This window comes from Chelmon rostratus, chromosome 1 (genome assembly GCF_017976325.1).
Source record: "Chelmon rostratus isolate fCheRos1 chromosome 1, fCheRos1.pri, whole genome shotgun sequence".
Taxonomy (NCBI): Eukaryota; Metazoa; Chordata; class Actinopteri; order Chaetodontiformes; family Chaetodontidae; genus Chelmon; species Chelmon rostratus.
Window position 1 is genome coordinate 21499738 of NC_055658.1, and position 27289 is coordinate 21527026.

General features: G+C 45.1%; 1 protein-coding gene across 1 annotated transcript in view; it reads left to right on the forward strand.

Moving 5' to 3' along the window:
* Window positions 1–27289, forward strand: part of fto (FTO alpha-ketoglutarate dependent dioxygenase) — a 118496-nt gene that overhangs the window by 49585 nt on the left and 41622 nt on the right. Inside the window, exon 8 of the mRNA XM_041935434.1 lies at window positions 3730–3854. Coding sequence (XP_041791368.1) covers window positions 3730–3854 — 125 coding nt within the window. The remainder of the gene's footprint in view (window positions 1–3729; window positions 3855–27289) is intronic.

Consider the following 27289-nt stretch of genomic DNA (forward strand, 5'->3'; position numbering starts at 1 on the left):
GCTTGAGACACCTTTGCTAATGTGCTAGCCATGTTGGGCAGCGAGAGGAAGACAAGTTAGGGAGGAATGACAGTAAAAGGCAGATCTAAACACAGGGGTGTTAGAAAAGGTTGAAATGTGGTTCTCTTTCCTGGATGTATTGCCCAGAAGGATTCACATGGTGTTATTCTTTATTTTAGTCTCTTAACCCATTTCTAATGAAACAGAAACCTTTCCTTCTTTTCATCATATGAGGTATTGAATCTTAAATTGCTGCACAGAGGATACATCCATCCATGGAGATTTTCAAAAATAAATATTGCAGAGTGAAGTCCATTTGGGTAAGTTCCAGATACTAAGGTCATCCGTGGCCAGATCAGTTGAAAGGTGGATTTTCCCCAAAACATGGCTCACTCATCGTAGAGTCAGTCTCGATTGGCTTAGGTTGGCACCTTAATTCAGTGAGTGTAATTTTTAATATAAAACTGATTCCCTGGAGGTTTTAAGTGCTTGCATGCCATCACTACAAGTTAAAGCCCCCAGTGGTGGCTCAACAGTCACAAACAGGAGGATGGATTACTCGTAAGGGCCATGCCTGCCTCCATATGGGCACACAGACGTGTTGGCACGCAGAGAGACAGGAGAGTCTCCTGGCCTGTTGCTGAGCCTGTTACACATGCTTGTGGCAGGGAGACAGGCGTGGAGGTTGGCAGTCTGACAGACGGAGGTACACTTAGGAGTGGAGGAACCATGGTGGCAAATTAACACCAGCCACCCGGGGAATGTTTGGTGTTACTGGTGAGTTTGTTCACCACCTACCTTTTTAGGTAATCACCCATCATTTGGATGGTCTATTCTGGTCAAGAAATCACTGGTGTCTGTTAAAATAGTTAAAAAGGCAGGCAAATTTGGGGATTTTTACTTTTTGTGGCCTGCAGACATAAAATGTTTCCTATATAATAGAGTGCCAGTGAACTTAAGAGTGCTGTGGGTCCCCTGAAAGTCCTGGTCTAAAGTCAGCTAAGGCATTTCATGGGGTGTTAACAGTTTCTCAGACACTCTGGTGGTCAGCTAGTAGCTCTGTTTTATGGAGTGTAAACCTTCAGTTCTGCATGCATCTTTTTTTAACTCTCCTCCCTTTGAGCACTTCTTAGCTATTACGTTGACCCTTGACAGCTATTCTGTGAAGTTTTAAGGGATGTACATCGTATTGCACCGTGTGCAGCAACAAACGATCTTCCCATTCTGTTATTCTGTGTTGAATGAGTGACATGTTGTTATGTGATGGAATAGACAGATGCTTGTTGGTGTTAAGATACAGTCCTGGCTCGAGGTGTTAGTGAGCCGCCCCAGGCTGCCCTCCAGCCAGCCTTCGCTTGGAACGCTATCATCACTCCAGCTCTCCACCAACCAAAATATCGCCTCAGCCTGGCTGCGTGTTTGTTTACCTACCCTGCTTCTGCACAGGGCCGGAAATGTTTATGCTGTCTGTAGTAAAATAGACATGGTTGAGTTTGGGATCTGGGGAGCAGGGTTGGAGGTACCCAGGTCCTCCTTGTCCTCTTGTTCACCCCGGGATGTGGCCTGGGTCAGCGGCACATCTGTGGTCAGCATCGGGCTTAGAGGGGTGGAGGCTGAGGATAGCTACTGTCATCAAGGGGTAAATAGAAGGAAAGAGGGGGCTGATTAGTGCTAACACAGGCCCAGAGATAAAGGGCTGTGGTCTGGCCTTGGCTGACTGAGGCCTTGCTTGACCAGTAAATGGCCTGCAGATCAGCCTCTGGCTAAACCTGAAGGCCTCTCTCAGCACTGGATCTTCCAAACACAAGATCCCTCTGGCGCGTAAACATGCATGCACACATTTTCATTGGCAGGAGGCTTGGTAGCACACTTTCGCATTTTTAGAGGCACACCTATACTCACAAAAATTAGCTGAGAACAAACACAAATAGAGGCTTGTGCATACACACCCGCCAAATGTACACACACTCTCTCAATGTGTTAATAGAAGAGGTGAGTAGACTTTAGTGTGCAGGCTCGGGTTAGGATCTATTTTGGTGACGCTGATGTCGTTGCGTGCATGCAGGCATTGGCCGTCAATTTATAGGCTGTAATATGCAACAAGGTGTTGATGTGCAAACACAAGGGACAGTTGGTGAATTATGTGGCTTTTACCGGCTGTGTTTTTATTTTGTTTTAGCACAGTTAGAATAAACTCATTGGTCTGCACTGTCTTTCCCTCCCTGCTGCTCACTCTGTTCCCAGGCCAGCTTTGGGAGAAGCTGAAGCGAGCTCAGAAACACGTCGGAGCGGGTTCAGATCAGCTACGAATCGCTTGCGCTTCAGGGCTGCGCTTGAAACGCTGAAACTGTGCGACACGGCCAGCGTGGCAATTTGATGTCAACTAGCTGAGATGGTGATACAGTCTGAATGCACTTTCTGGCACTTTCTTAGCCTGACACTCATCCCAGGAGGACACGGTTTGATCCAAACCGAAAGGTACAGTTTCCATACAGAGTACACCCGTGCCTGCTTCCTCCTGGTCACCGTAATCTTTGGTGTCCTCTCTGAGTCAGGTGTAATCAGTCACACACCGCCGCATGTTTTGACACCTGTCCTGTGTGGTGTGGAGGAAGTAAGCATATTACTCTGTCTGCAAATCACACTCTTCTCCTTTGGAAGTACACACGCACAGACAATCAAACCCATCTTTACATGAAGTGAGACAGACAGGTGGATTGTCAGAAATGGATTAAAAAAGGGGAGAGGAGAAGAAATGAAGGTTCCCTTACATTGTGTTTTATTTTTTTTTTTTTAAAGGGGGTTGGATGACTGGGGAGGCGAGTGACTGTTAATGGGAAGAAATGAGCGCGCTTTACTGGTGGATGTGACAGGAAGAGACTGTTCTTAACAAGGCGTCAGAGTCAGTCAGAGTTACAGATCCATCACTTCTCAGAGGCTGGGAGAAGGAGGGGGGAGACATTTAAGGATATTCAGAGAGGGAGAGAGTCTGTGAAGGGTAGAGAAGAAGAGGGAGAAAGAGGGATTTGACTGTGGCTGACAGCACTGCATTTAATTTGGGCTGCCAGATCCTTTTTCATTTGACTCCCTCTCAACCAGCTTAGAGGCTGCGGAGGACTTGGAGGCGAAGGTTTGCCAGGATGTCTCAGATTAGCACTGATGTGCCACGTCACACTTTAAGCCGGCCTGTAATTCATGTTCAACAGGGGGATACTCACACATTACACTGTGCTGTGCAGGACGTGATTAATTGACTCACACTCTAATATTGGGTGTAATTTGCCCATCCTCTGATGTGAAACTGACTTTATACTAGACTTACTGTATGTCGCCGTCCCAGGGATGTTATAATGGAGTCTTGGCTCAGAGCTGTGTAATTTCTAAACTGAGGATAGAAGCTCAAGGATGGGAGGAATTGCTTCAGGTAGTCTTTCCACTCGATTCCACGCTGTTTAATATTTAGGGGAAGATTCGATAGAGCCAAGTTCTGCAGTATTTTACTCAAGGATTTAGTGGGTGGTAAACCAGCCAATATCATTTTAGCGGCTCTTTTAAGAAGACAGTTTTCTTTTGTATCGCAAATGGAAGTTACAATAATTAAAGATAGGGTTGAGTTTTTTTCTGGAATTACACGTTTTTCCCGGGGTCCAGGTCACTTCGCTGTTAACGCATATTTTCGTTTAGTCCTACTTGAAGCACCTATTTTCTACTTCTGCTTCTCTTTTCCAGACTAAGCTCTTCCTGGCGACAGTGGAGGAGGAGGGCCAAGAAGGGGAGGGAAGGCGGGAGATGGCAGAAACCCTGCTGTCTGCCTTGACAGACAGGCACCAGCAAAGGCAGACATGGAGAGACAGGTAACACAATGTACCACCGACTGTGTTCCTTCCATTGCGCCTCGATAAATGAATCCATGACATTTGTGTGAGACAGGTAAAGCAGGACACTTTATCAAGCATGAGCACTGTCTCACATTCAGAGTTCGAAGATACACTCCAAACTCAATTTGGAAGTGACTTTGGATCAACTATTCTGCTTAAGATTTAAGAATTACAACCTAGTATGACAGCTCATTTTGTTTGAAAGGACCAGAGCTGTTGATATGTTGAATGATTGCGAGAAACATCTATTGGTTCACGTGCAAGCTTCATTTAAAACAGTGAGGACTCACATCATCAAGCAAAATAATCATGGATCATCACCTTAGTCTTGCTTTGGCTTCATTCAGTGTGCAGGACAGTGATTCCCTCTGAAGAGCTGATGTGAATTCAACAGATACGCTCTGGTGTACTTTGTGTTACTTCGTGGTCTTTCTGGCCTGGCAGCTATCACAGCTATCACAACGACACGTGTGTCTTGGATAAGCCCAGTCACTTCCTTCCTTCCAGATAAGGGCAGGGAGGGCACGGATTAGAACACTGGCCATTCATTCAGATAAAGGAGGGCCTCACACACACACACACACAACACAGTGTTATTTTAGCTGTTCATTCTCTCAGCCACCCCCCCTCAGCACTAGCAAGGACACACACAAACATTGGCATGCATGTATACACTAGATCCGCCTTCACATATGTTTCACTGCTTATTGTCTCTATCAACACATTTGACCTCAGGGTATCTCTCACACACACACACACACACAAATACACACACTTTGGACCAGACATGATCCAGAGTCTAGAGAAAGTGCCAGGGGCAGAATTCACAGACTAGAAGTTCTTGAAAACAACATCTTTCCATTTGAAAGATATATGTTAATGTCGCCCAGCGTTGTTGCCCTCATCTTTCCACAGCGCCCCTCTGTTTCGAGTTGTCCCCTTTAGTTGACCCTCAGCTCTCCCCCATCCAGATGACCCTTGTAAACAGGCTGTTTCCACACACCTTGCTTTGCTGTGACGACGCCCACCGCCTCACAACTCTGATGTAGGGCCTGCTCTGATAGTGCATTCCAACTGCAGGTGCTGAAAGCTAGAAACCATCTCGCCACAACCACCCCCAACCTAACATCAGCACTGTCGCCCACCGTCCCGGCTCCCCCACCACCCACAATGCAATGTTACCACCTTTTAACCGTGCGTCAGCCCAGACTTAGCTCAGCCCACCTTAAGATCCTGACAACCAGTATCAGAGAGCAGGACAGGAAATGCACAGCCTTTGTTGGCAGGGCAGACGTAGGTTTACACTATCAGCAGTGAAAGACTGATTAGATTAGTTTTGGAGCAGGGCAAGCGTCCCACACAATATGTTTGAACTCCAGCTGCTCCTGATACCTCCTCTTCCCTTTACACACTTAAAATGTCTATCCCTAACCCCCACCACCCCCACTTACAAAAAAGCCAGGGGTCATCCTGTCAAGTGGCTGTCAACAGATCTCATTTACACAAAACTAAACACATGGCTGTGTGCAATGTTAAGTGGGACGTACTGGTATTGATTAGAGATCCACAGCTGATAAGGGTTAAGGATTGCCTCGCTAGTTCTTTGTGAAGGATGAAGAAGTTTTTACTTCTTTAAGTGTACTACTAATGGACAAAGTGAAGTGTATTATGTAATCAGAACCACATATATTCAAACCTTCATTTATTTTCATGAAAACACTCACCAAAAGAGGATTTTTGAAATTAATTTGCTGATTCATTTTGCTGCGTTTTATATTGGGCATCCTAATTAGGTTTTCGCACAATATGCAACAGGCAGGCTTTTATCATAATACTGCCTTTTGTTTCCATGGTTTCCATTCAGTACATAATGCTTGCAAAAGGATGGATTAAAGGGGGAAAAAAAGCATGATTGATGACTCTTGCTCGAGGCACATAAACATAAACAACGAGCTGTGATTGATGAAGTTTCTCGCTGACTTTTGTTTCTTAAACACCAGTTAAAGCAGCAGTCTGTGCGCTGGAACGTGGGCCTGCTAGTCGCCATTTTCTGCCTCCGAGGCACTTTTAGCGCTAGCAAGAAGGAAAGAAAGAGAAATTGGACCTGGTGACCAGTGGTTCTTCACAAGTGACTTATAGGCACTCAGAGTGAGTGATGCCTCAGCTCGCACTGCTTGCAGAAGCAGTCCATTCATTCACTCTGAGCCAACTAAGTTATGAGAGCTTTTTTATTCTTATGAGCTTTTCTGGTAACTGGGTTTTCCAGATGCACATGGTGAATTCTTTGATAGATGCTGCCCTCCGTGTCCCTTTGGTAAATGCCCCGTGAGCGCCCTGAAAATAGATGGATTATTATGTGGGTGGGTGACTGTACCGTAGCAGAGCAGTTGTGTATGCCGCACAGGAAGAGCAGATTGACGAGCAAGGCACAACCTCCAGGGAACAGGCCTAATCGGATAGGAAATGGCACATCTCAGAGGCACCAGAACTATAGAGATTCAAAACACTTGGTACTAGAGTTATTAGGTTTTGAAAATGCATAGATCTTGTTTCACATCTACGCAAATGCGGGTAAAGAAGGATTTATTGTGTGACAAACACTGGGAGTATGCACACAGAGTGTTCAGTAGTTCTTTCTTTCCAGTAGTTACTTTATGCAATGCTATGTTGAATCCATATGATTGCAGCACAGCTACCTTTGAACCTCCTGGATGAGGTGACCTCGTGGTGACCTTCCAGAGCCTAGAGGTCATTGGTCTGACCAACAGAAAAACCAAGAAAAAAAAAAAAAAAGCTTTGTCACAGCCGGCGAGCAAACACTGAAGGGAACAGCTGCGAGTTTTGTACTGACCATGCAAACTGCTGTAGGCTTTGTAAGGTCATTATATGATAATGAAAATCATTACAGAATTACATGGGGGTTTAGGACATGAGAGCAGCAGGGAGGGGAGGGGAGGGCCACATTGGGTTTGATAAATGGACTGTGAAGGTGCCCATCTGGCCCTCTCTATGGCTTTTTCTTCCTGCTCTTTTATCCACTCCCGTCCTTTACTACCCCTCTTTCATTCCCCTCCTCTGTTCTCCAGTGGGCCAGTGTAAAAGCAAGCAGGCCTGTAGTGAAAGATTAACAGAGTGCAAACCCAACTCACCTCTGTGGAGGAGAAAAGAAGACGGGAGACAGGCGGAGGTGTTTATGACCCAAAGCAGGGTTTGTGAATGACTTGGCAAACCCTGTCCTCCCATCTCTCCATGGGGGCCGGTAGGAAAGTAGGCAGCCATTGACCTTTGGCATCGGAAACAGTTGGACTGCCCAGAAAGTGTGAATCGCTGTAGTCACGTAAGGCACGTATGCTGTATATTCACTGTTGAATAGGCTTGAGTGGTAATACATAACAAGGTTTAAAACTGTTCTTTTTGTTTGTGTCACAAAACGCTCCTCCACAGAATCGAGAGGGCAGGTGCAAACAAGTTTGTTATTTAAAGGAGTCTTCTGTAATTTTGCAGCATTTTCGGTTTGTATGGAGTGAGAGGCAACAAAGTATGTAGTTCCTTTCATTTTTTAAATTTCAGGTAGCTTTTGAACTGACAATTTTCATTTCAAATGGCAACCATTTCAGTGTTTTACTTAATTGTCGCCAAATGTTCTTTTATTGCCTAATTCCATTTCAGTCACCCTTTGATAAGACAAGGCGTTGACCCACAGCGTACAGGTTAGGGTGTCACTGTAATAGCTGCACACTCAGAATCTGTGGCGTAGTACATCTGTTGCCTGTGTTTTTTACTTTTCTCCAACTTGTTGAGAGTTAGTGAGGTCTTTATCCCAAGACAAAGGCAACGTCGGCTGACATGGCAAGCAGAGCCAAAGGATAGAGAAGGAGGCCCACGTGTCCACAGCTGCACTCATCACTCAGCTGTTCAGCTCGACCCCTGACCCCGTAGGGCCGTCTCCGAGCCTCCATCGGCTTTATATTTCCTGCCATTGTCATCCTCTCTTGTCCTCACCTGGACAGGGCGCTGCTACACAAAAGGTCCAGTCTGTCATCAAAACCGAGGGTCACCGGGGGCCAGCAGGGGCCGGAGAGCCGAGGCTGTACCCAGCCGGGGATGACCCTACCAGTGATGTCAGCTACCAGTTGCAACCCTGTGGAGAGGCATAGAGATGGAGAAAAAGGAGGAGAGAGACCTTCATTGGCTGGCCCCTCATTCCAGGAGTGGTGACACTTCCTTTGTGCTATCACACTCTAATCCCTGCACTGGGGTGGGGCACAGAGCTGGAAGACAATGGAGGTGCCCTGTCCCAGATGGGAGCTGGAAAGATTGTCAGTGTCGTGTCCACAATGAAGATGGACAGACCACATCCTTGTCTAATGTGGCAAATGACCTCCTTAAAGCTTTAGAAATGGAGGCGCCATACTGCAGGGATTGCTGTCATGCCATGAACAACTCACTCTTTCTACACTGAAGGGTTTGCAGGTTCCCATAGACTTCTAGCAAAGCTGTCATCTGTTCAGCTTTAATTGAACAAGTGAATGGGTGGGGGTTTTGAAATTTGACTTTCTTTCAGTGTGAGGAATCTGACTGGCTTTTACGTGGATGGGTTTGATAAACAGAGGTTTTGTGAGAGAGAGTTAAGACATGGTGGCATTATGGTGTTAATAAGCAGGTTTAATTAGCAGGGGTGGGGGTGGTGTAAGGGCCTGGCATCATAAACCAACGCTCTGGTTGGCGGCAGGTCGGTCCGGGCATGTTGACAACCAGGCCTGCGTGATGTAAGTTGCAACCCGGGGTGACAGGTTAATCAGATCTCCCAGACAGCAGCCCCACATTTGCCTCTCCATCACCCCCACAACGGCGGCCCTGTTTTGCAAGCAGAACAGACAGGGCTATCTCAGTCTGTTTTCCTTGGCATGAGGTGCCAGCCAAAAGTTTTGCTGGCTGCTCCATTGTTTGCCTTTACCTCAGGGGTTTGCTCGCTGCAGTGGCGGGCAAACACCTGTGTGTGGTGGGTGAAACTCTCATCCCACAACCCTGCTCTCTTGTTGTCTTGTGTCTTTTTCTTCGTACCACCTACTTTTGCCATCGACTGCATCGCTGTGTTTACTTGGTACAGGGCACTGGAGGAGAAAACAAATAAGCACATGTCATCTGTCTCTTTCATCGCCGGCCAGCCTGTAATTAGCGCAAGCGCAGTGGTTAGCCTGAGACGCTGTCGTCTAATTTGTCTGTCTTTATCTAAAACATGTCTGTGTGGTCCTTCAGACCGGTTACATGCGTGCAGCGAGATCGCCTGTGGCTTGGGTGTTTGTGAGGTGTGTGTTTGTGTGTGCTTGATTGTAAATTATGAATTCTTCCCTCATGCACCCACCCCTGTTTAGCAATCAGTCAGTTATGCATGACATGTCCTGACCTCAGCAGAACCTCACAGCTGCTGTTGCCGTAGCAATCGCCCTCCCATCCTAGTTAGCTCCCAGGCTGGAAAATACTTCAGAGTATGTCTTATTCTTGCAGGAATGTGCTTTGAACAAGATGACTGATGATTCTACTCCTTTACCTTCTACTTACTGTACAAACAAGTTTTACCCGTGTAAATATGCACTTACCTCTATCTTGCCTGGTTCTCAAACAAGTCAGTAATTAGCTGTTGAGGTACATGCTTTCTCTCGTTTTGTGGTTAGGTGTGGGAATGGAAGGCTTGCAACTGGCAGGCATCAGTATCACACTCGCTTTGTTAAATAACCCTGCTTATCCTTGACTGAGTCACAAATGCATTAAATTGCTTACAGGTTTTAATGGAAACAGTAATTTCATAATTATGCATTTCACAGTAAGAGCTTGGCAACGGAATGTGGCACAGAAAGGGAGAAAGAGAGAGTTAAAAATGTCATTAAACGTCCCACAGACATTTAAACACACTTGTTGCAGAGACAGTTGCCCATTAAATGCTGCCTTTTTTAATATGGAAACAAGATTTGTGTTTGGAAAAGACAATGTGGTAAAGAGACGAGGGGAGGGTAACGGGTTCGGTCCTGTTTTACTGGTAGTCAGGAAAACCAGGACATTCTTTCTGGTCAAACCCAACATCCCAGAGAGCTGATAGAGCATGATTGGGTGAGGATGTGTGGCAGGCATGTGAAACAAGCAGCAACAGTGTAGCATTATAGCTCGGTGGAGGGTGTGCTCACCAAAAGCACTGTCATTACAGTTCATCTCATCTAAATCCAGTTTGTTCTGGGTTGGATCGCAGTTCTCCTTAAAACATTAAGTTGAAACTTGACCAATTTATCATTTCTATGCAGGTGTGGTTAAGTGAGCTAATGAGCGCAAGAAGAACCATGACAGAGAATTATGTCAATTATTACGTGTATGCCTCAGTAAATGTACAGACAGTCTGCATTTCATCTGCTGGTAGAGTTTCAGTGTATTCTACGTATGGATTGTTATAGCCACTAGTTTGGAGGTTAAACATTTCTGTTTAACCTATATACATACATATAACTCAATTCAAAGAAATATGAAAACATCTCTTTGAATTGAGTCCCTACCTCACCTGGCCAGGGGCGACACACCCACTGCCCAAAGGTTGCAGAAATGTCCCAAACACAGCAAAATAGGAAGAAAATAAGAAAATGCAGGCAGAGGGCAGGGGTCTTTACACCACCACACATTTTGAGTGGGTCATAAGTCATGATTGAGAGCAGCCTGCTTTACTGAAAAGTCCATTCTCAGTGTCTGTGCACAGGAGGCGTCATGTTTCCACTTCACACATGTGTAAGATGAATGTTGGACCAGGATTGGCTTCCAAGCTGTTTGATGTGACATATGATGCTCGTAGAACCCGCCTCTTTAAAACCGGATTTTCAGTGAGCACTTTCAGCAGATGAATGTGAAAACGGCCTTCTAGTGTCAAACTCTGCACATACATCATTCTGTTAAGTGAAGCTCAAACTTTCACTGTAGGAACAGGAAGAAACAGCATATTTCTAAGTGCAGGTGGACCTTAAGGAATGTACGTTGTGTTTAAACACACACACACGCACATTTAAATGCATGCACACCACATGCCCCATCCTTACCCCATCTTCCACAGCCAGCCCACATGGGCAACCCCCACCCCTCCCACATACACACACAGACACACATACACACACACACACACCATCCCACTCTATATACACACATCTTTCTTCCCTCCTCTGTTAATTATAACCTACACCGCTGGAACACTTCATTTCATATCAAGCATATTGTCTCTTCAAGGCTGGCAGGCAGGTCATAAATTATCCTGAAGGTGAGGATGGAAGTTGGAGGAGATAGTTATGAAAATTTCATCTGTCTGCCGTAGCGGCCGCAGCTGCTCCTGTCACCAGCCGTGTGCTGGAGGAATTACACCGGGTCAGCGTTTGTGTGTAAGTGTGTGGGTGTGTTCTTCACTTTGTACATGAACACGTGAACAGTTACAGTGTGCGTGTTATATGCAGCGCTCACGCATGCAAGTCTTTGTGTATTCCCACATTTGTCCCCGTGTGCATGCGCATGTTCCTGTGTGTGTCGCTGGGCCGGCGCGTACAGCGGGTTGGCCAGGTAAGACCTGCCTGTCAGTGTGTGGAACATCTCTGGCGTCCCTGTCACCCCAGGGCCCCCAGCTCTGCCCCGAAGCAGGGAGGCTGGAAGGGGGGGGACAAGCTCGCAGGGCGGTCCCCAAGCTGTCTCTGTTCATTACCGCTACAGAGACGGGACGTGGCCGGCAGGTGGCCAGACCTTTAGTCCTTACCTACTGTGATCATCTGCTGCTCCACTCTGTGCATGTGTGTCTGCGTGGGTGGGTGGGTGTGCAACTGTGTTTGAGAATGAAAAAGAGTCAGAGGAAAGCCATAACTTATGTATTTGAGCAGGGAAGTGCATATTTTATGTTTGACCTATGAATGCGTGTTTGTGTCTCTGACAGATTGTTGCACTGAAGCAATGTGCCTGTGCAGGCACATCTCTTAATGGCTGTGCTTACATATTTACAAATGTACAGAAATTCTGCATTTGGAGAAAGCGGAGTGCTACTGCGGCACTTTCTTGACAGAGTGCAGAGCAGCTCTTTTCGACAGACGACAGTGGCAATTAGTCGGAAAAGAAAAACACAGTAAAAGTCCCCCCTTGTCCCCTCCTACGTCAATCTGCAGTTTCCTGCAAAAATTCTATTAGGGCCAAAGTCCATAGCTGTTAATTACAATTCTAACAAGCTCGCCTCCTGACGAATGGATGGTTTCAGCAGCGATATAGGATAAAAGGGATATCAGCGATTTCACTTCCCTGTACAAAGGCTGCCTCTGAAATGGGTCATCAATCCCATAGTGATAAATGTCTGGTGGAGTAATGACTCTCTTATCGGCGCCGGATTACTGCAGATATTTGTAATTAGTGTAGCCACACAAGTCCCCGACAGATGTTTTTGAGGCGGCACAATATTGAAGCCTTGTTTTAGTGCTAAATGGGAACTTTTTGCAAAGAATAGGCATAGTTAGAGCTATTGTATTACAGCAGACATAGGTGAATCCGAAGAACTGAGCCGCTGTTTCGTCAGTGGGAATGTGTGTATGTGTTCTGCCACACACACACCTACAGTACACACAAATGTATAGAGCCACGTGCACGCACACACACGCACTCATGACCTGATAGCTAAATACACAGCCTGGGGTCCATCCTTCAGATATTGAGCTCAGCCGTCACATGACTGTGAGAGCCAGGGGGCTCCTCTTCTCCTCCTGTTCTTCCTCCTCCTCCTCCTCCTCCTCCTCCTCCTATCCCAGCCCCAGAGGTAGCCACTGCTACGCCAGGGGGAGTGAACGATTCACTTTTAACTTCCATTGCTCCTGTTTTGGGTCGAGATTCACTAGCCGCCCTGAAGTTTTCTCCTTCTTCCTCCTCTTCCAGCTCTCATGAAATCACAATGTGATGTATTCAGCCTGAGGTGTAGCTCTATTCACAATGCAGTTTGACACTATGAAGCCCTGCTCCCCTTCTGCTTTCACAGTGCATCTGTACAGACGGACTGCTGACAAGTCTGCACCGCTAATAAAATTGTCCTGGCTGTAGTTGACAGTACATTAAACACTAAAGATTTTTAATATACACCTGCGTTTGATTCATTCCTGTCTCTCTCCCTTAATGTGTGTTTATAAATAGGCATTGTCGAGAACTGCTTCCAGTGAACCCTTTGTGTCTCGATTTCACGTGCAGGGCTGTGTTCTGTTGCCAAAATATACACTCACTGACCCACTGTCCGACACACCCACAAACGTATACACACACATACACAGCCTGCCCGCCACTGACAGACGTGTAAGCAGATGCAGCCAGAACTGGTAATGGCAGGTGATTATAAGTGGCACACGTGCCAAACTAATTAAACCCCTGGGTTGACAGCAGCATTTGGTAGCACTGGCATTCTGGCATGCTGGCATTAGAATAATTGTAGCAGCAGCACATTTCACCTGCGAGACTGCAGCTAACAACGTCATTTATTTTACAGCAGGCTGTACCGGATGTTGCTACAGAGGCTTGAGTTAGCTTGCTTTAGGTTTGACATGTATGGCAACCTCTGGCACAGATGGCCCGTCTGTTTGAGCCGCACTCTCATGAGTTTATTGTTTCTATAGTTCCCGCAGTTATATGGTATAAAACTGATTAATCAGGATGTTCACTTTGTTTAGCTTAAATTCAAAGTCTAAATCAAAAGACTATCTTTTGCTAAATGGTAAACTGAAGGAGATAAATAAGTATAGGCACAAGTTCATCCACTCCACTGTTTGAAATCATGAATCTGTGATAATACTAAAGATAATGACAACAAGAAAGTTTACAGACATTCAGTATGATAAAAACAGATATTAACATAAACCCACATACATCATACATACATACATGGTAGCAATATACACTATTTTCCAGTATTCCTGTGCTGTGCATACACCCCTTTAGGACTTACATGAATATTTACTCAAACACAATTAAACATGTATACACTTGCATATCACAGATGATAAAAAATAAAAGTACATAGATAAGTGATTTGAAGGAGGACACAGACTCATCCAGCCTGATATCTTCAGGCAGGCTGACCCAGCTCTTCATGTCCCCCAGTCCAGACACAGCAGCAGGCAGGCAGGAAGGAAGGAGACAAGGACAGGAGGACGAGTATCTTAGTTCGTTCAGTTCTCAGGTCATCACTTCTCCAGCTGGAGGGCTGGAGCTGTGATCCACCTCACAGAGGTCAGAGCTGTGCCAGGAGGCCAAAAACGGCACCAGGAGGCGCACCTGCACACGTGCATCGCCGCACGTTACACCTCTCACACACACACACACACACACAAGCACGCACACACCTGGGCGATTGAGTAAGAATTCTGACATACCTCCAGTTCTGTGGAAACTAGTCCGGCTGTAACCGACTTGACTGATTCATGTGATTGCCTTGTGCTATGCGGCAGGTGTGGCTCGGCCAGGTGCACTCTGCGCTGCATCACAAGGTGTGTGCACCCAAAGCAAGAGGTAAATCAGATACTGTATATGTTAGTGCAGTTAGGAGTGAGTGCAAGGTCTGTAAGGTCAGTGCATGTATAGTTAGATTTATGGGCTGTGGCATGTCATACGCTGTTCAAGACCTTAGACGACCATTCTCTCGTATTTCCAAGCTGTAAATCACAGTGGTGACAAATACGGTGTATTCAGCCCTCACACATTTTCCCCATAGGCTGCTCTGTCTTGTCCACTTGCCCATAATTGCTCCCTTGTATTACTGCTTTCGCTGAAACATCACACATACACTTTTCAGGTTTTATTGCACGTGCGCAGACTGTGTTCTCTCTCGATAGCTACTGTGTTAAGCTGGTTGTAGAAGAAGTGAAAAATCAGCTCTTTGAAGGCACAAGTAAGTGGCCGATGGCAGCTGATATCTGGGGCTTAGTGGATCCTCATTATGTGCTGTAGCAAGCTGATTAAAACATTTGATTTGTTCCCAGCGTGTGTGTGAGCGTACAGACAAGTGCCTGTGTGTGTCCTGTGCATGTGCCAGCGTACATGTGCATGTGCATGTGATGGAGAGTAGGCCTTCAGGCTGCCGCGGTGTGTTATCTGTTTTTTCAACCTTGTCATACTAATTACAGTCCATATTTACTTACATTCTCTTTTTGTTTTCTGCCCTCGATAGGCATCTGTGAGCGCCGCTGCCTAGGCTGCTCTCATTAACAAACTGATGATGTGTGATAGGTCTATTTAGTGATGATACAGGGAGCTTTTCCAAAAAAAGAGGTCACGATACAAATGTTGTCAGCTTTTTGCAACCACAAAGAATTATGTTCTTGTTATCAGTGACGCTGTGATTGCAATTTTGCCAGCAAGTGTTGGTGGGGAAGCGCTCCATGTTCAAGTCACAGCCAAATGAAAACAGGCATTAGCATTAATTTGTATCAGAATTAAATTGTGTTATTGCCCAATGATAAGCTAAGTCCCTGGTTCCCAACTTGGTGTACAGATGTGAGATGATTAACAGTAAAGAAGAGACAAAAAATCTCTGTAAATAAAATGTAAACATCACTCTTTGCTTATGCTGCTCACAAAAAGTTTCATTTGCTTCATTTTCTGTGTGCACAAGCCAAAAGGTTTGAGAACCGCTGGCCGAATACACTGTGTGTCCCTTGAAATATCATGTTTGAATAATTTACACGTTAAACAGATCAGATGATGAAAGATATTTCTACTCTTTTATTTCTTGTTCCTCTTGGGTCGCTGCCTCCACGACCAGTTTACCAGCGGTGACCTTTGTCGAGTTCCTGATCGTGGTCACTGCGCGGGTCGCTCACCACATGTCACCAAAGAAAAGACGAATGGACCAGACCACACCCTGACACTGCTGCTGGCTTTTTGTAAACGCTGTTTCTGATTAACCCGTCCCCTTCAGTTAACTAAACTGCTTACAGCACAATCACCAACATCATTATGCGAGCCGGTGTGTGTTAGAGAGGCACGGACCATCCTACAATAGATTTTGTAAATGGTTAAACTGAACAGGAAGCTGTGTGAGGATACACGGTGGGGTGAGCAGGGAAAACCACTGACAGCTGAGTTTTATATGGGGGAGGTGGGTGGTAGGGTGTTCGGGGGTGTGAATGGTTTTATGAGTGTGAGTGACTGATTCCCAGACACAGAGCACAGTGCATCCTGAATGGGTAAATGGCATTTATTCAGCCGGTTAGTCTGGGAAAACATATGGTGCCATTTGGAGGCCCAGACTGGTGCACGCTGTTCTCCTGTAATTAGACTGGCCCAGCAGAGCAGCTACATAACTGCTTCATGATAACCACCCTACTGTAACCTACAGTGCTGCTGCCACCCAGCCCTGGCTGCAGCACAGGACCAGCATACCGCATTACACATCCTGTTAACACACTGTTCTACACCAGTGAACACCAGTGACACCACAGCTTTGGCAGCTGCACATTTGCACTGAGGGCCAGATTTACTGTACGTATGTGATGGCACAAGCAAAAATATGCACCCCGTTCTGTTTGTGCTTACAATACGCATGAAATCGTTAGTCTGATTTACCAAAGCAGCAACTGTGAGTGCAATCAGCGACTGGGGCAGCCTTTTAGCTGCATCCTGGCACGGAAGTGAAATAATGTGCAGTTTCAGAAAAGAAATCAAATATAGTGAAGTCTGTTACCAAAATTGGAATAATTGTCTTCATTTATAGAAAGGTTGAAGTAGGGGTCATTAAATAAACTTATAAGAAAATGAAAAGAAAAAGGATTCACATAAAAACGAGAAAATATTGCTTATATAAAAACTTAAGCCGCCGCAATATAAATGTCAAATCAAAGCATATTCACAGCACATTAGCAGCTCAGTGAATGTCAAGTTCAAGTTTAATGACCACATGGTTACATCTTCCCATCCACTCTTTGTTTGGTCAGATATTATTTTATATCTTATAAAACACTGGTTATTGCATTCCTTTATTATTAGTTCTGTATTTTTAATTGGACACAACTTTAGTACAGCTACCCTATTATCTTTTGGGGGAGCTCTCATTCTTTGTGTGTAATCAGAGATGTTTTTGCAGAATACTATTTGATTAAAATTCGCCCCTTCATGCAGACATGACCTCAGTTTGATATACCTGTGCTCCTTGGCTCAGTGGCTTGCACTGTTGTTGGAGTTTGCATGTTCTCCCCTTGTTTGCCTGGACAAAAAAAACAAAACAAAATAAAAAACCTGTCTAGGATGTACCAGTGTGTGTGCTGGTCTCTGTGAAGTCCCCCAGAATGCACAACAAAGCCCTTTTATCATATGTTTACCCATCATTTTGAGGGTCATTTTCATGGTCGAGGCAGATGGCCGCCCACCCAGAGCCTGGTACTGCTGGAGGTTTCTGCATGTTAAAAAAGGAGTGTTTCCTTGCCATTGTTGCGTATCTGTAAATATTATTATGAAGAGTACAGTTGGCCTTCTCTGTATGAAAGGTGCCCTGACATCCCCTCTGTGATGATTTGGCGATTATGACTTGATGTTTGTGCTCTACTAAACTATATCTTCTAACAATCACATACTCACTCACTGGCCTGCACTAGCTGCTTTGGTGAAAGGAGGTAGGACACCTTTTCTTCCTCGCTTTTTTCCTCCTTGTTGTCTTTGCTCTCTTCTTTTTTTAATCACTCCCCAACCTCCTTCCGTCAGGATCAGGGGAGCAGATTGTGGGTCGAAGGCGTGGGTTGTGTTGGCAGGGCTGTGGGGGCGTCAGCTGGGCTGTTGTCCCGTCAGGGGGGAACAGGCTGGCAGCCCGGCGGGAAGGCCCTGTTAAAGATACACTGCTGGGAATCGGACTGAGCCAGTGCCTGATCCAAAACACGCACACACACACACATCAACACACACAACAGGAGGGATTGGTAAGGAAAAGTGGTGGGGGTGTCCAAACCTGGGATAAAGACATTTCCTCCCTCATTTATAAAATCTGACACCACCAGTCTGCCCTCTCCTCCTCCCTAATCAACATCCCTTCAAGATCACACACACACACAGACACACACACATGCTGGTGCACATACAGTGAAAATCCAAGCTGCACTCTGGAGTGTTCAGCTGCAGTTCCTTTAATGACCAGTAGATGCTGGCTTGAAAAAAAAAGTGCTGTCTGACTTCACAGGATTTCATTCAAAATGTATCAATTTCTTCCTCAAAATACAGCGAATATATGAATATTTCTTCTCACAAGAAGGTGTCAGGAAACGGCAAGTTGGCAACAAGAGGTAAAGCTACTCTCTCGCTTTAAAATGTCCTTTCAGAAACCTATATGCTCTGCCACAGATGCTACTTCTGTGTGTAAATCCTTACACGTGATTTAAGTACCTCAGTGGACATTTACAGCAAGCACCATCACATTTCTCTACACATTTAAGACCTAATATGTACAGCTAACACTGCCTCAACACGCACGCATGCAGTTACATACTGTACTACATACTGTCTGTGTCCAGAAGGGCCTGTCTGCGTGGCATGCTATTCTCTTGTTGTCTGTTGAGCAAGTACAGCATGTGATAGCGCTGCCAGATTTGCATATGCCGCCATGTATATTTCAGCAGCGTTTAAGACACACATCACCGGCAGTGAATTATGCATGGGGCTGGTACAGTTGAGGTGCTTGTTTTATGCACTTGTGAAGGGAAATTGAACTGTGTTTTCTTCTGCTCATGACGCTCAAGGCCCAAAGCCCATTAAAGCACACAGGACAGGCAGCCTCTAAATGGACTGGTTGTGTATGTCGTATTCCCGCTAACTAAGGGGGCCTGGCATAGGGAAAGGCGTCCGACAGGTTCTGACAGCTAGGTAATAGGATTCCCACCTCTCCAAAGGGACTGACTGAGGTGCTGTTGTAGTATCCTTGTAGACCACTCTGTCTTTTTATATGTGAATGTGCATGTGTGTTTGTTAAATGCGATGCTCTGGCAGAGATGAGTGACTGAATAATTCAAAACTGGCATATCTCACAAAATGATGCAAACCCGTGCATGGATTGTCAGTGGGAGGAATAGAGTGTTGCAGTAAAGACAGCCTAAAAGGCTCTTATGCATTATAAACAAGCCTTTTGAAACTGTTTTCTCATATGCAAATGGAACACACACAGCTGCAAAAGGCTTAATATGAATCTCCCCCATTCACTGCAAATCCAAATGAGGCACGGGGCTGTTTATGTTTATATTGTGTGTGCGACTGCTAGAAGAGGATGGAGGGGTGTTGGTCGAAAGCACATGAAAGATACAATGAAAGACCCAATTGTGCCGCTATCAATGTTTACTTCAAAGAATGAGCAGTTAGAGCCGCGGCTTCGCCTGCACACGGCACTTGTGTTCATAAGCCTCTTCTGGACGAAGGGAATAGACTGCAGAGGATGAGCATCATTAGATATGTCATTTAAGACACCTATGCTCTCCCACCGCTCTATATTTATCCACTTGACGGTCTCTAACAGGCCCTTAGGTCAACACATTGTGTCCCTACCTGTCAGCTCAGCAGTGGACGGGACATATGTGGTGGATAGAGACAATATGAAGCCACCTGCTAGTCACCCTGCCCTCTCCTCCCAGCTCTCCTCCTCTCTCCTGCTCCTCTTCTCTTTGCCTCATTTTGCCATTGGATGCATTTGTGACAATTCATATATCCCTGTTACAGCAGCCTGGTTTAGCTTGGCTTGGTACCAGTGAATCTGCTATTTATAGAGTTCGTTTTAGCCACCTCTGCGTGGTAAATGATGATAAGCCTAGCCTGTAATAAACAATCTCGTAAACAGCTCTGCAGCTCAGCCCTTAATGGCCTTAGGGGCTTGTAAGAGCTTTATAACACATTTATTACCCATTTAATGGCCAAGGAGATGTGAGCCATAACATAAGCTAACACTAATTTAATTTCCTGACATATATTGGCTTTATGTTATCTTTAGGTTTGGTTATTTTGCCATCATGATTGATTTCATATCTAGTCCCAGTCAGGGTTTTGTGTACTGCATTGTGACACCAAAGAGAACTGTATTCAATGCTTGCCTCAATTATTTTGCCACTTGGTATTCAGAGTCTGGTAAGAGAAGAGGAGAAACCATTACTTTGTTAGCCAAAAGCACACATCCACTCAGAACAGACGAAAGGGCCAGCATGGGGAATAGAGATATTTGATGTTGAATCTCCCCCTATTTACAGTAGGATGCCTGAATAAACGTGTTCAGAAGCTGGAAAGCAGCATTATGACCCATAACCCCGAGGTATTTGAAATGGAACAGCAGGACTTACTTTGAAAAAGAATAGGAGATGTGCTCTGGGCTCACTGTTTATACCTTGATGTGATTTGGACTGAAATATATATATATAAATATATATATATATATATAAAAAGAAAAAAGCCTGTTTATCTGTTCTTTCCCTTTCGTCCATGGCTGAAAATTGCAGGGTTTAGGAAAGGGAGGCTATTCAGATACACTGCACTGCTGGCAGTGGTTGGAGAAAAGGAAATCTTGTCTTTTGTTTTAGTGTCTGAAGCTGGTAGATTATTCAGCAAGTATGATTGTAAAAGTTTTCGTTGTATTGTTAGCTATTTACCCATTTGTCTTGTCATCACTGTTCATTTTTCAAACCTGATCTTAGTGGTTTTGTCTTGCACAAGTGCCACTGCAATCCTCATAACCACGGTGTTATAGTTGAAGGATCTAATAGTTTAGAGTGGACCTTTTTACAAGGTACAGTTTTTTCCATCACACAAGTGCCCTTTCTTCAACATTTTCCCATTATGGTTTATTAAACCAACTCTGGGGCCACGGTATCTACTTTTGGTTTCAGTGCTTCTTTCTCCAAATACCAATTTCAACCCTTCCTCAATTATTCTTTTGTCTGAAAAGAAGCAAGGTATCAATCTTTTATGTTTTGGAAAAATCTGATGAGTGCTATTTGCCGGACCTCCTGCTCGACAGAGATTGCGGAGCTGGCGTGGGGAGAGAAACACGAAATTGCAGAGTAAATCAATACTGGGCCAGTAATGTTAGGGGGGATCCCCTTTCAAAGAGCCGAGCTGAATTTGTACGCCTTATGTTTTTGATCTCTTACTGTACTCATTTCATTCCAGGCGCAGTTGTTATCATAGTTGCTGTTGTTTGTATGTTATTTTAGCTTCTTTCCCAAGTAGCTATTTTGCAATTTGGACAAAAATACAATTAAAGGCCCATCTGTTTCCAATGGTCCTAACGTCAGACAGATGGGCTCTGACTATTGAAGCCATACCAGGATCCTGGCAGGTTAGAGGCTTCAGTAATGAACATGCTAAATATGCGACCAGGCAGGTTTCATCATAACAAGGCCTGCATGGGCTAGAATGGGTAAATATTCTTTTTCATGAAGTTAAGCAGTCGCACTTTAGCCTTGGCTGTAGTCCGAGACAAGTACAGGACTCATGTTTATAGGTATTTGCCCTGGCGTTGTAAGTTTCAGTTGCATTTGGGACTCTTCTCACTCAAGTCATGCCTCAGTCTTTTGAGACTTATTGTTGACAAATGGAAAATTTACAGGTATCTTTTATTTGTTTAAATGTGATGGACAACAGCATATGGTTTGTGCAAAATACATTTTTTTAACTCATTAACAGCTACTTTTTAAATTCTATTTTCATTCATATGTTTTGTATGTTTTAGCGCCTCAGAGTACTTTGAAGGCACATCTTTTCACACTGAGAAGCCCCAGCCCTAACCGCTAAACCTGACAGTGTTACTTAGTATTTTGTGGGACATGCAATCCTGATTCTGCTTCAGCTTTACTGGGCCACTGTAAAGACCACAGTACTTTACAGAGACCACTGCAACTGTTGAGGAGTCATGGGATTTGTCACATGCTTTCACTTTCAGACTCCTCACATTAAGCTTCAAACCACTGACCCTGTGCTCGCCCAATTACAAATGTCAAAGAAAACCTCACAAAACACATCACACTGATCCCTTATGCATAGCGCATGTGTGTAAACAGCTTGGCCACAATCATGAATGCTGTTATAGAGCCGTCGTCGTACTTCCTGTCTGATCCTGTTCCTTCCTGGGCTGCTACAAAACGGCAGAAGTCGGTGAGAACAAAGGGGGTGCTTTTTCGGTACTTGCTAACTCCTGTTTTAGATCCAGTGGCTACCGGAATTGCTGCTAAAGCTGCAGTAAACAGTAAACAGGCTAATCTTGTAGATAATAATATCTCCTGCTGACAGCTATCCTAAAGTGTTTAGGTTAATTCCAACAAATACATGCCCCAGTCTGCTCAGTCTGTGCGACACACTTGTGTGGATGTGCAACACAGTCAGGATCAGGTTTTCCAGGAACTGAAGCAGGGTCTGGGAGTGATTGATCACACTGCGTTGAGCCTGATGGACTCAGGTCTTCACTGAAGTACAAGCACCCGCACACTCCTCTTGGCTCCCAAGCACACAAGCACAAACATTTCTAACACAGGTCTTTTACCTAGAAACAAGCCCGAGGGCTCCGACCAAAACACTTCTAATATAGGAAAATTGAGCTGCTTTGAACTTTTGTGTTTTTGATAACTACTTGGTATGCTTCCTGGAGGATAACCTGTGGGCTTGGCTTCCCAAGCTTTAATCCCTTTGATTAAGTGCCAGGGCAAGATAGCTCGACACTCAATAGGCCCTTTACCTTCCTAATATCCCTACTGTCCGTGGCTTGAAAGCGCCAGTGCTCTCAACTCTCAGTAGGTGAATTTTTGGCCCTCCCTAGACTCCTCTGCAGATAGTTGTTTTCAAAGTTTGGACCAATAACCTCTTTCCTGTCTGTGCCCGTTCCCTTGTCCCTCATCCTGTTTTAGGTCAAGGTGTCCTCTGTTCTTTAGCTCTGTTTATGCATTATGATTCATAGCAGCAAGGGTGTACGTGGTACAGTACTTTGCCTCCTTCTCCTCCTTCCCTCCCTCTCAGTGACCAAGTGGAGCTGACGGCAGGGCCACAGCCTCCACAGATTAGCAAGGCTCAGAGGAGGAGCACAGTTGCTGGGGTAATTATGTTGAGAGTTGTGTGTTGCCAGATGCAGGATGAGGCTTGGGCCTTGGTTCCATACTGGTGGATCAGCCCAAGAAAGCTGCAGCTAATTGCGTGGAGCGTCCATGGTCTAGTCCACCTAAGACCCCCATCATTAGACGCATATCTCAGCTCATGGCTGTTTTGTGGAAGTGTGCACAGGTTTCCTTGTTCACTCACTTTGTCTCTTGCCTGAATAACAAATTCTATTATGATGTAATCATCACATCGTTATTGGCAAAGCTGTCCACTTAACAGCAGGACATGACGTAACAGCGGATGATTTCCAAACTTTATATTGAATTTAGAAATACATTTTTATATGATTTTACTGTTCAGAGTTTCAGTTGAAATATCACATGATGGACTACAGTTCCAGGCACTTTTCTTCCCAAACAAGCATTATATTTTTGAACTTTGAACTTAGGACCTGGGGTTTTGGGGTGACAATGGAAAAAAATAAAGGTTGACTATTGGCAAAAATACTGTATGCTGATGGCTTCATTTTGCACATCAGTATTGGTGTTCACGCTCATAAACCCATCTCAGTCAAACCTTGCATTTTTACATAGCTGAAGCTCAGCTGTCCTTCATCTGAAGTCTCTGCTCATCTGTTTGTGTTTCATACATATTTGAAATGCATCATGATCCGAGTCCAAAACCAAAACAATTGTTTTGTGCAACAATTTTTCTGCTCTTTTATGGGAAATTGTCAGAAACCTTGAAGCTTCAAAAGTAAATGAGCTTGTTTGGTAGGAGAAAACCTCAAACTTCAAATAACTGGCTCATATTTACTGCATCTAACTCCTGATGCCTGTTTTGATTGGCTCAGTATTTCTCATGAAGAGCTTTGGTAATGTATTTCAGTGCAGCTGCCCAAAGACAACCACTGGATTTAGATGCAGATAGAAAATAAGACACTCTCTAAAATTGGCTGACCCTTCCCAGCACGCCGTACCCTCTGTGCCCTCACCGCAGAGATATGAGGGCACTCTGACATACTTCTGAGGCATCTTTTGTTGTTTCTCATGGGTAGATTCTGCCCAGCGTTATTCCCTGTGAACCCCCTCCACACACGCACACACATAACCAAAACCAGTCCAAGGCAAAATCCAGAGCGTTGCAGTTTTCCTTCACACACATCAGATATTGTATAATAAATACTGTGAAAAGATCACAGCTGGGACCGTATTTAGATCTTCGCTTACATTTTTAATGTAAGACAGTAGCTTGAAACAAAAAGCTGTAATGGGTGTTTTTCTAACAGTAGCTATTTTATCTTTCCTGTTTGCTTTCATTATTTCTCAGTGCATCCATCCTAAAAATGATTGTGCCCTCTCGATGCTGTGGATTACAGTCACAGAGAGACTTTACTGTGGAGAGTTCAGTGCTGCTATAGCATGTTCATGAAATGTATTTACGTATAAATAATTCTAAAGTGTTACCACTAGTAAGTAAACAAACATTCACAGATTTGCTTGCATGTCAGGTGTTCTGCAAAATCTCCCTAGACTTGGTTCTTGTTTCATTTGCAGCGCCAGTCCATGCAGTGCAGGTTACATACAAAGATCCTTGAAAGATCTGTCTTCTAATCAAAGATGGCAAATGATTTAGCCAATGACCTGGTGGTGATAAATAAGTCAGTTTGCACAATGTCCCAAACATCTTGTGTTAAACTGACTCAGCTGCAGTGAAGGAGCCAGATCAGTTACAGATGCAGCAAGTTGCAAGTTATAACATGTAAGTCAACAGACTCAGTTAATCAATAGCTTAGAAAGGAGAGTGAGTAGCCCACCTTGGACAGTCTTAATGACGTGCTCTTGCTGTGCATTTACGCATGTCCGCCAACTTATTAACAGCTAGATGGATTACTGATACAGACATAGGCTTTGCTGGCCTCTCAGTGCCGTCTTCTTTGGCACTTATCCTGTCCCCAATCCCTCCCCGACACCAAAGCAATGTCCAGTGGCATCTAAATAATGTAGAAGTTGAAGTCATCCACCATGGCAGATAGCATGACTGCATGCACGTGTGTATGAGTGTTCGTTTGCATCTCCGTACATAAATATGTGCAGTACTCGGGATGGGCTCCATTACTTCTGCAGCAGGGTATCCCTTAACTCCTATCTTTTTAATTATTTATTTCATGAACAGTATATATATTTTGTTGGGGGTTATTGGGGCATGAATAAGCGTGTGTCACGGCCTTTTCACAATCCCTTATGAGCAAATCCCACCCCCATCCCTGCCTTGCCCCCAGCAGGCCCAGCTCAGAGTTCTTCTGATAGCCATGAAGGGATTTGGGCTGGATGGGCAGACCCTGACTGGGCTGATTGCTTTGAATGGCACTGGCTAAAGCTGCCTTTGAAAGCAGGGGCGTTGATGAGCGCCTTCTCAGAAGAGCCTGTGTAGTCACTGCCTCTGGGAGGGACCCTCGCTAATACCCCAGCATAAGATATACACGAAGAGGCAGGGATCACCAGTCACCCCCAGCCATACGCACACACACATACATGCACATAGACAGGCACACACCCACTTACTTAGACAACAACAGAAAAGTACTTTCAGTAAACTTTTTGACTTTTACTTATGTTGCGTACTAGTTGATGGATCTGTAAGTCACTCAAGCTAGGCGGTGCAATAACTAATTTTACCCTCCCAAAATACTGTAGAGTGGAGTTATTCATATTATTTAAGTCCTCACTCAGCTTGATGAACAGCATGGCGCACCGCTTTCTATTTGTGCTGAAGCTTATTTGAGAATGCGCTCTGAGCAGCTGGCAGAGACAGAGAGGGAGGATTTCCGGACGAGTATGTGGGCTTGCTTGTTTTGTTCGCTGTTTCACCTTGTCCTTTTGCTCTCATAAAACACCTTGAACATGAGAGAAGACAAATTACAGCTTCAGACGCAGGTGTCCTAGTGCGTTTTTATCTCTCAGCGGGCCCCCAGGGTACATTACCTGTGTTCTACGGGGCTGGCTGTGACATGGGAGCTGTCACTGGTGGGGCCCCTGAGGCCCAGGCTGCTGCTCTACACAGGGTGGCCTTCCCTCTTTGATGGCCTGTCCCCCAGAGCATAAATTTCTGAATGCAGAACGGGTCTACACCCAGCACCCCTGACCCCTGACTCCAAACCCCGTTACCCCTTGACTTTGCTCTCACCTCAGTCATGGGAGCAGGTATGTCCACCATAAGCATCCTTGGTGATCAACATGAGAACCCATACAGCTTCATGTTCATTATGTTGATTGGTGCAAGTCGAGGCACGGAGACACCGGTGCTTTCGACTGCTCGTCTTCACCGTGTTCATATGTATGGAAAATTCCTTGGTAATGCTCGTTGATGTCAGTGAAGCTTGTCTCAGAGTCAGAGAGTTGGTAGTACGTGTTTGTCTTCTTCGGCAGTTGAATGGCTTCAGGGGAAACAAGCTCATTTAGTGTGAAAGACAGAGAGACAGAAGGGGGAAAAGAAGTAGCAGTAAATTACTGATAAGTGACACAGAGAGAGCAGCTTCTCATGTGACAGCATCAGGGTGGAATGAAGGCCCGGTGTGTGTGTGTGTGTGAGTTAACCCTTTGACACATCTCATGGTGAGGGTGAAGGCGGGTGAAACGCAGACGCGCAGATGAACAACCGTGGAAAGAAGAGAGGCGGGGAGGGAAATGGGAAGGATGGCAGGAGGGGAGTGAGCGGTGCATACAGCGCGCCTGGCTTTATTTTCAATTGCAGTTTACGATTTTTCATGGTCATGTCTCCCCTGCCTCCTTTTCAAAATAATCGGCTGTCGGTTTTTGCAAGTCTGGCCGCCTTTCATTTCAGAGGTTTGTTTTTGAAAAGGTTGCTATTATAGCCAAATGGTTTCTGTGCTTCTCTAAACACGGCAAGGCATTAGGCCGGGCTCCGGTTTCAGGGCCTGGCTCCTAATGAGAGACCCAATCACACAGAGGGAAAAGACGGATCAGTCCTGCTACACCAGACCCAACCTGTGGTTTACCTCTTGAAACATAACCACACTCCTTCGTTCACTCTTTTTCCCCCTCTCCTTTTCTTCCACCCTGTCGTTCCCTCCACCTCCTGTCATGACTCCTCACTTTTACAACCAAACTTGATCAAAGTTGATTGTGCAGCTGCACTGTTCTGCACAGATCTGTAAATAAATAGATTAACACCAGGGCCAGAATCTGGTGCTAGAATACTTAGCTTCGTCTCATATTGGTGGGGAGGTTTTCCTCTTCAGCTGCAGTGACTGTGAGTCAGAGCAGCGACGGGCTGACATGCCAGGTACATATAACACAATATGTCTTAGTAGAACA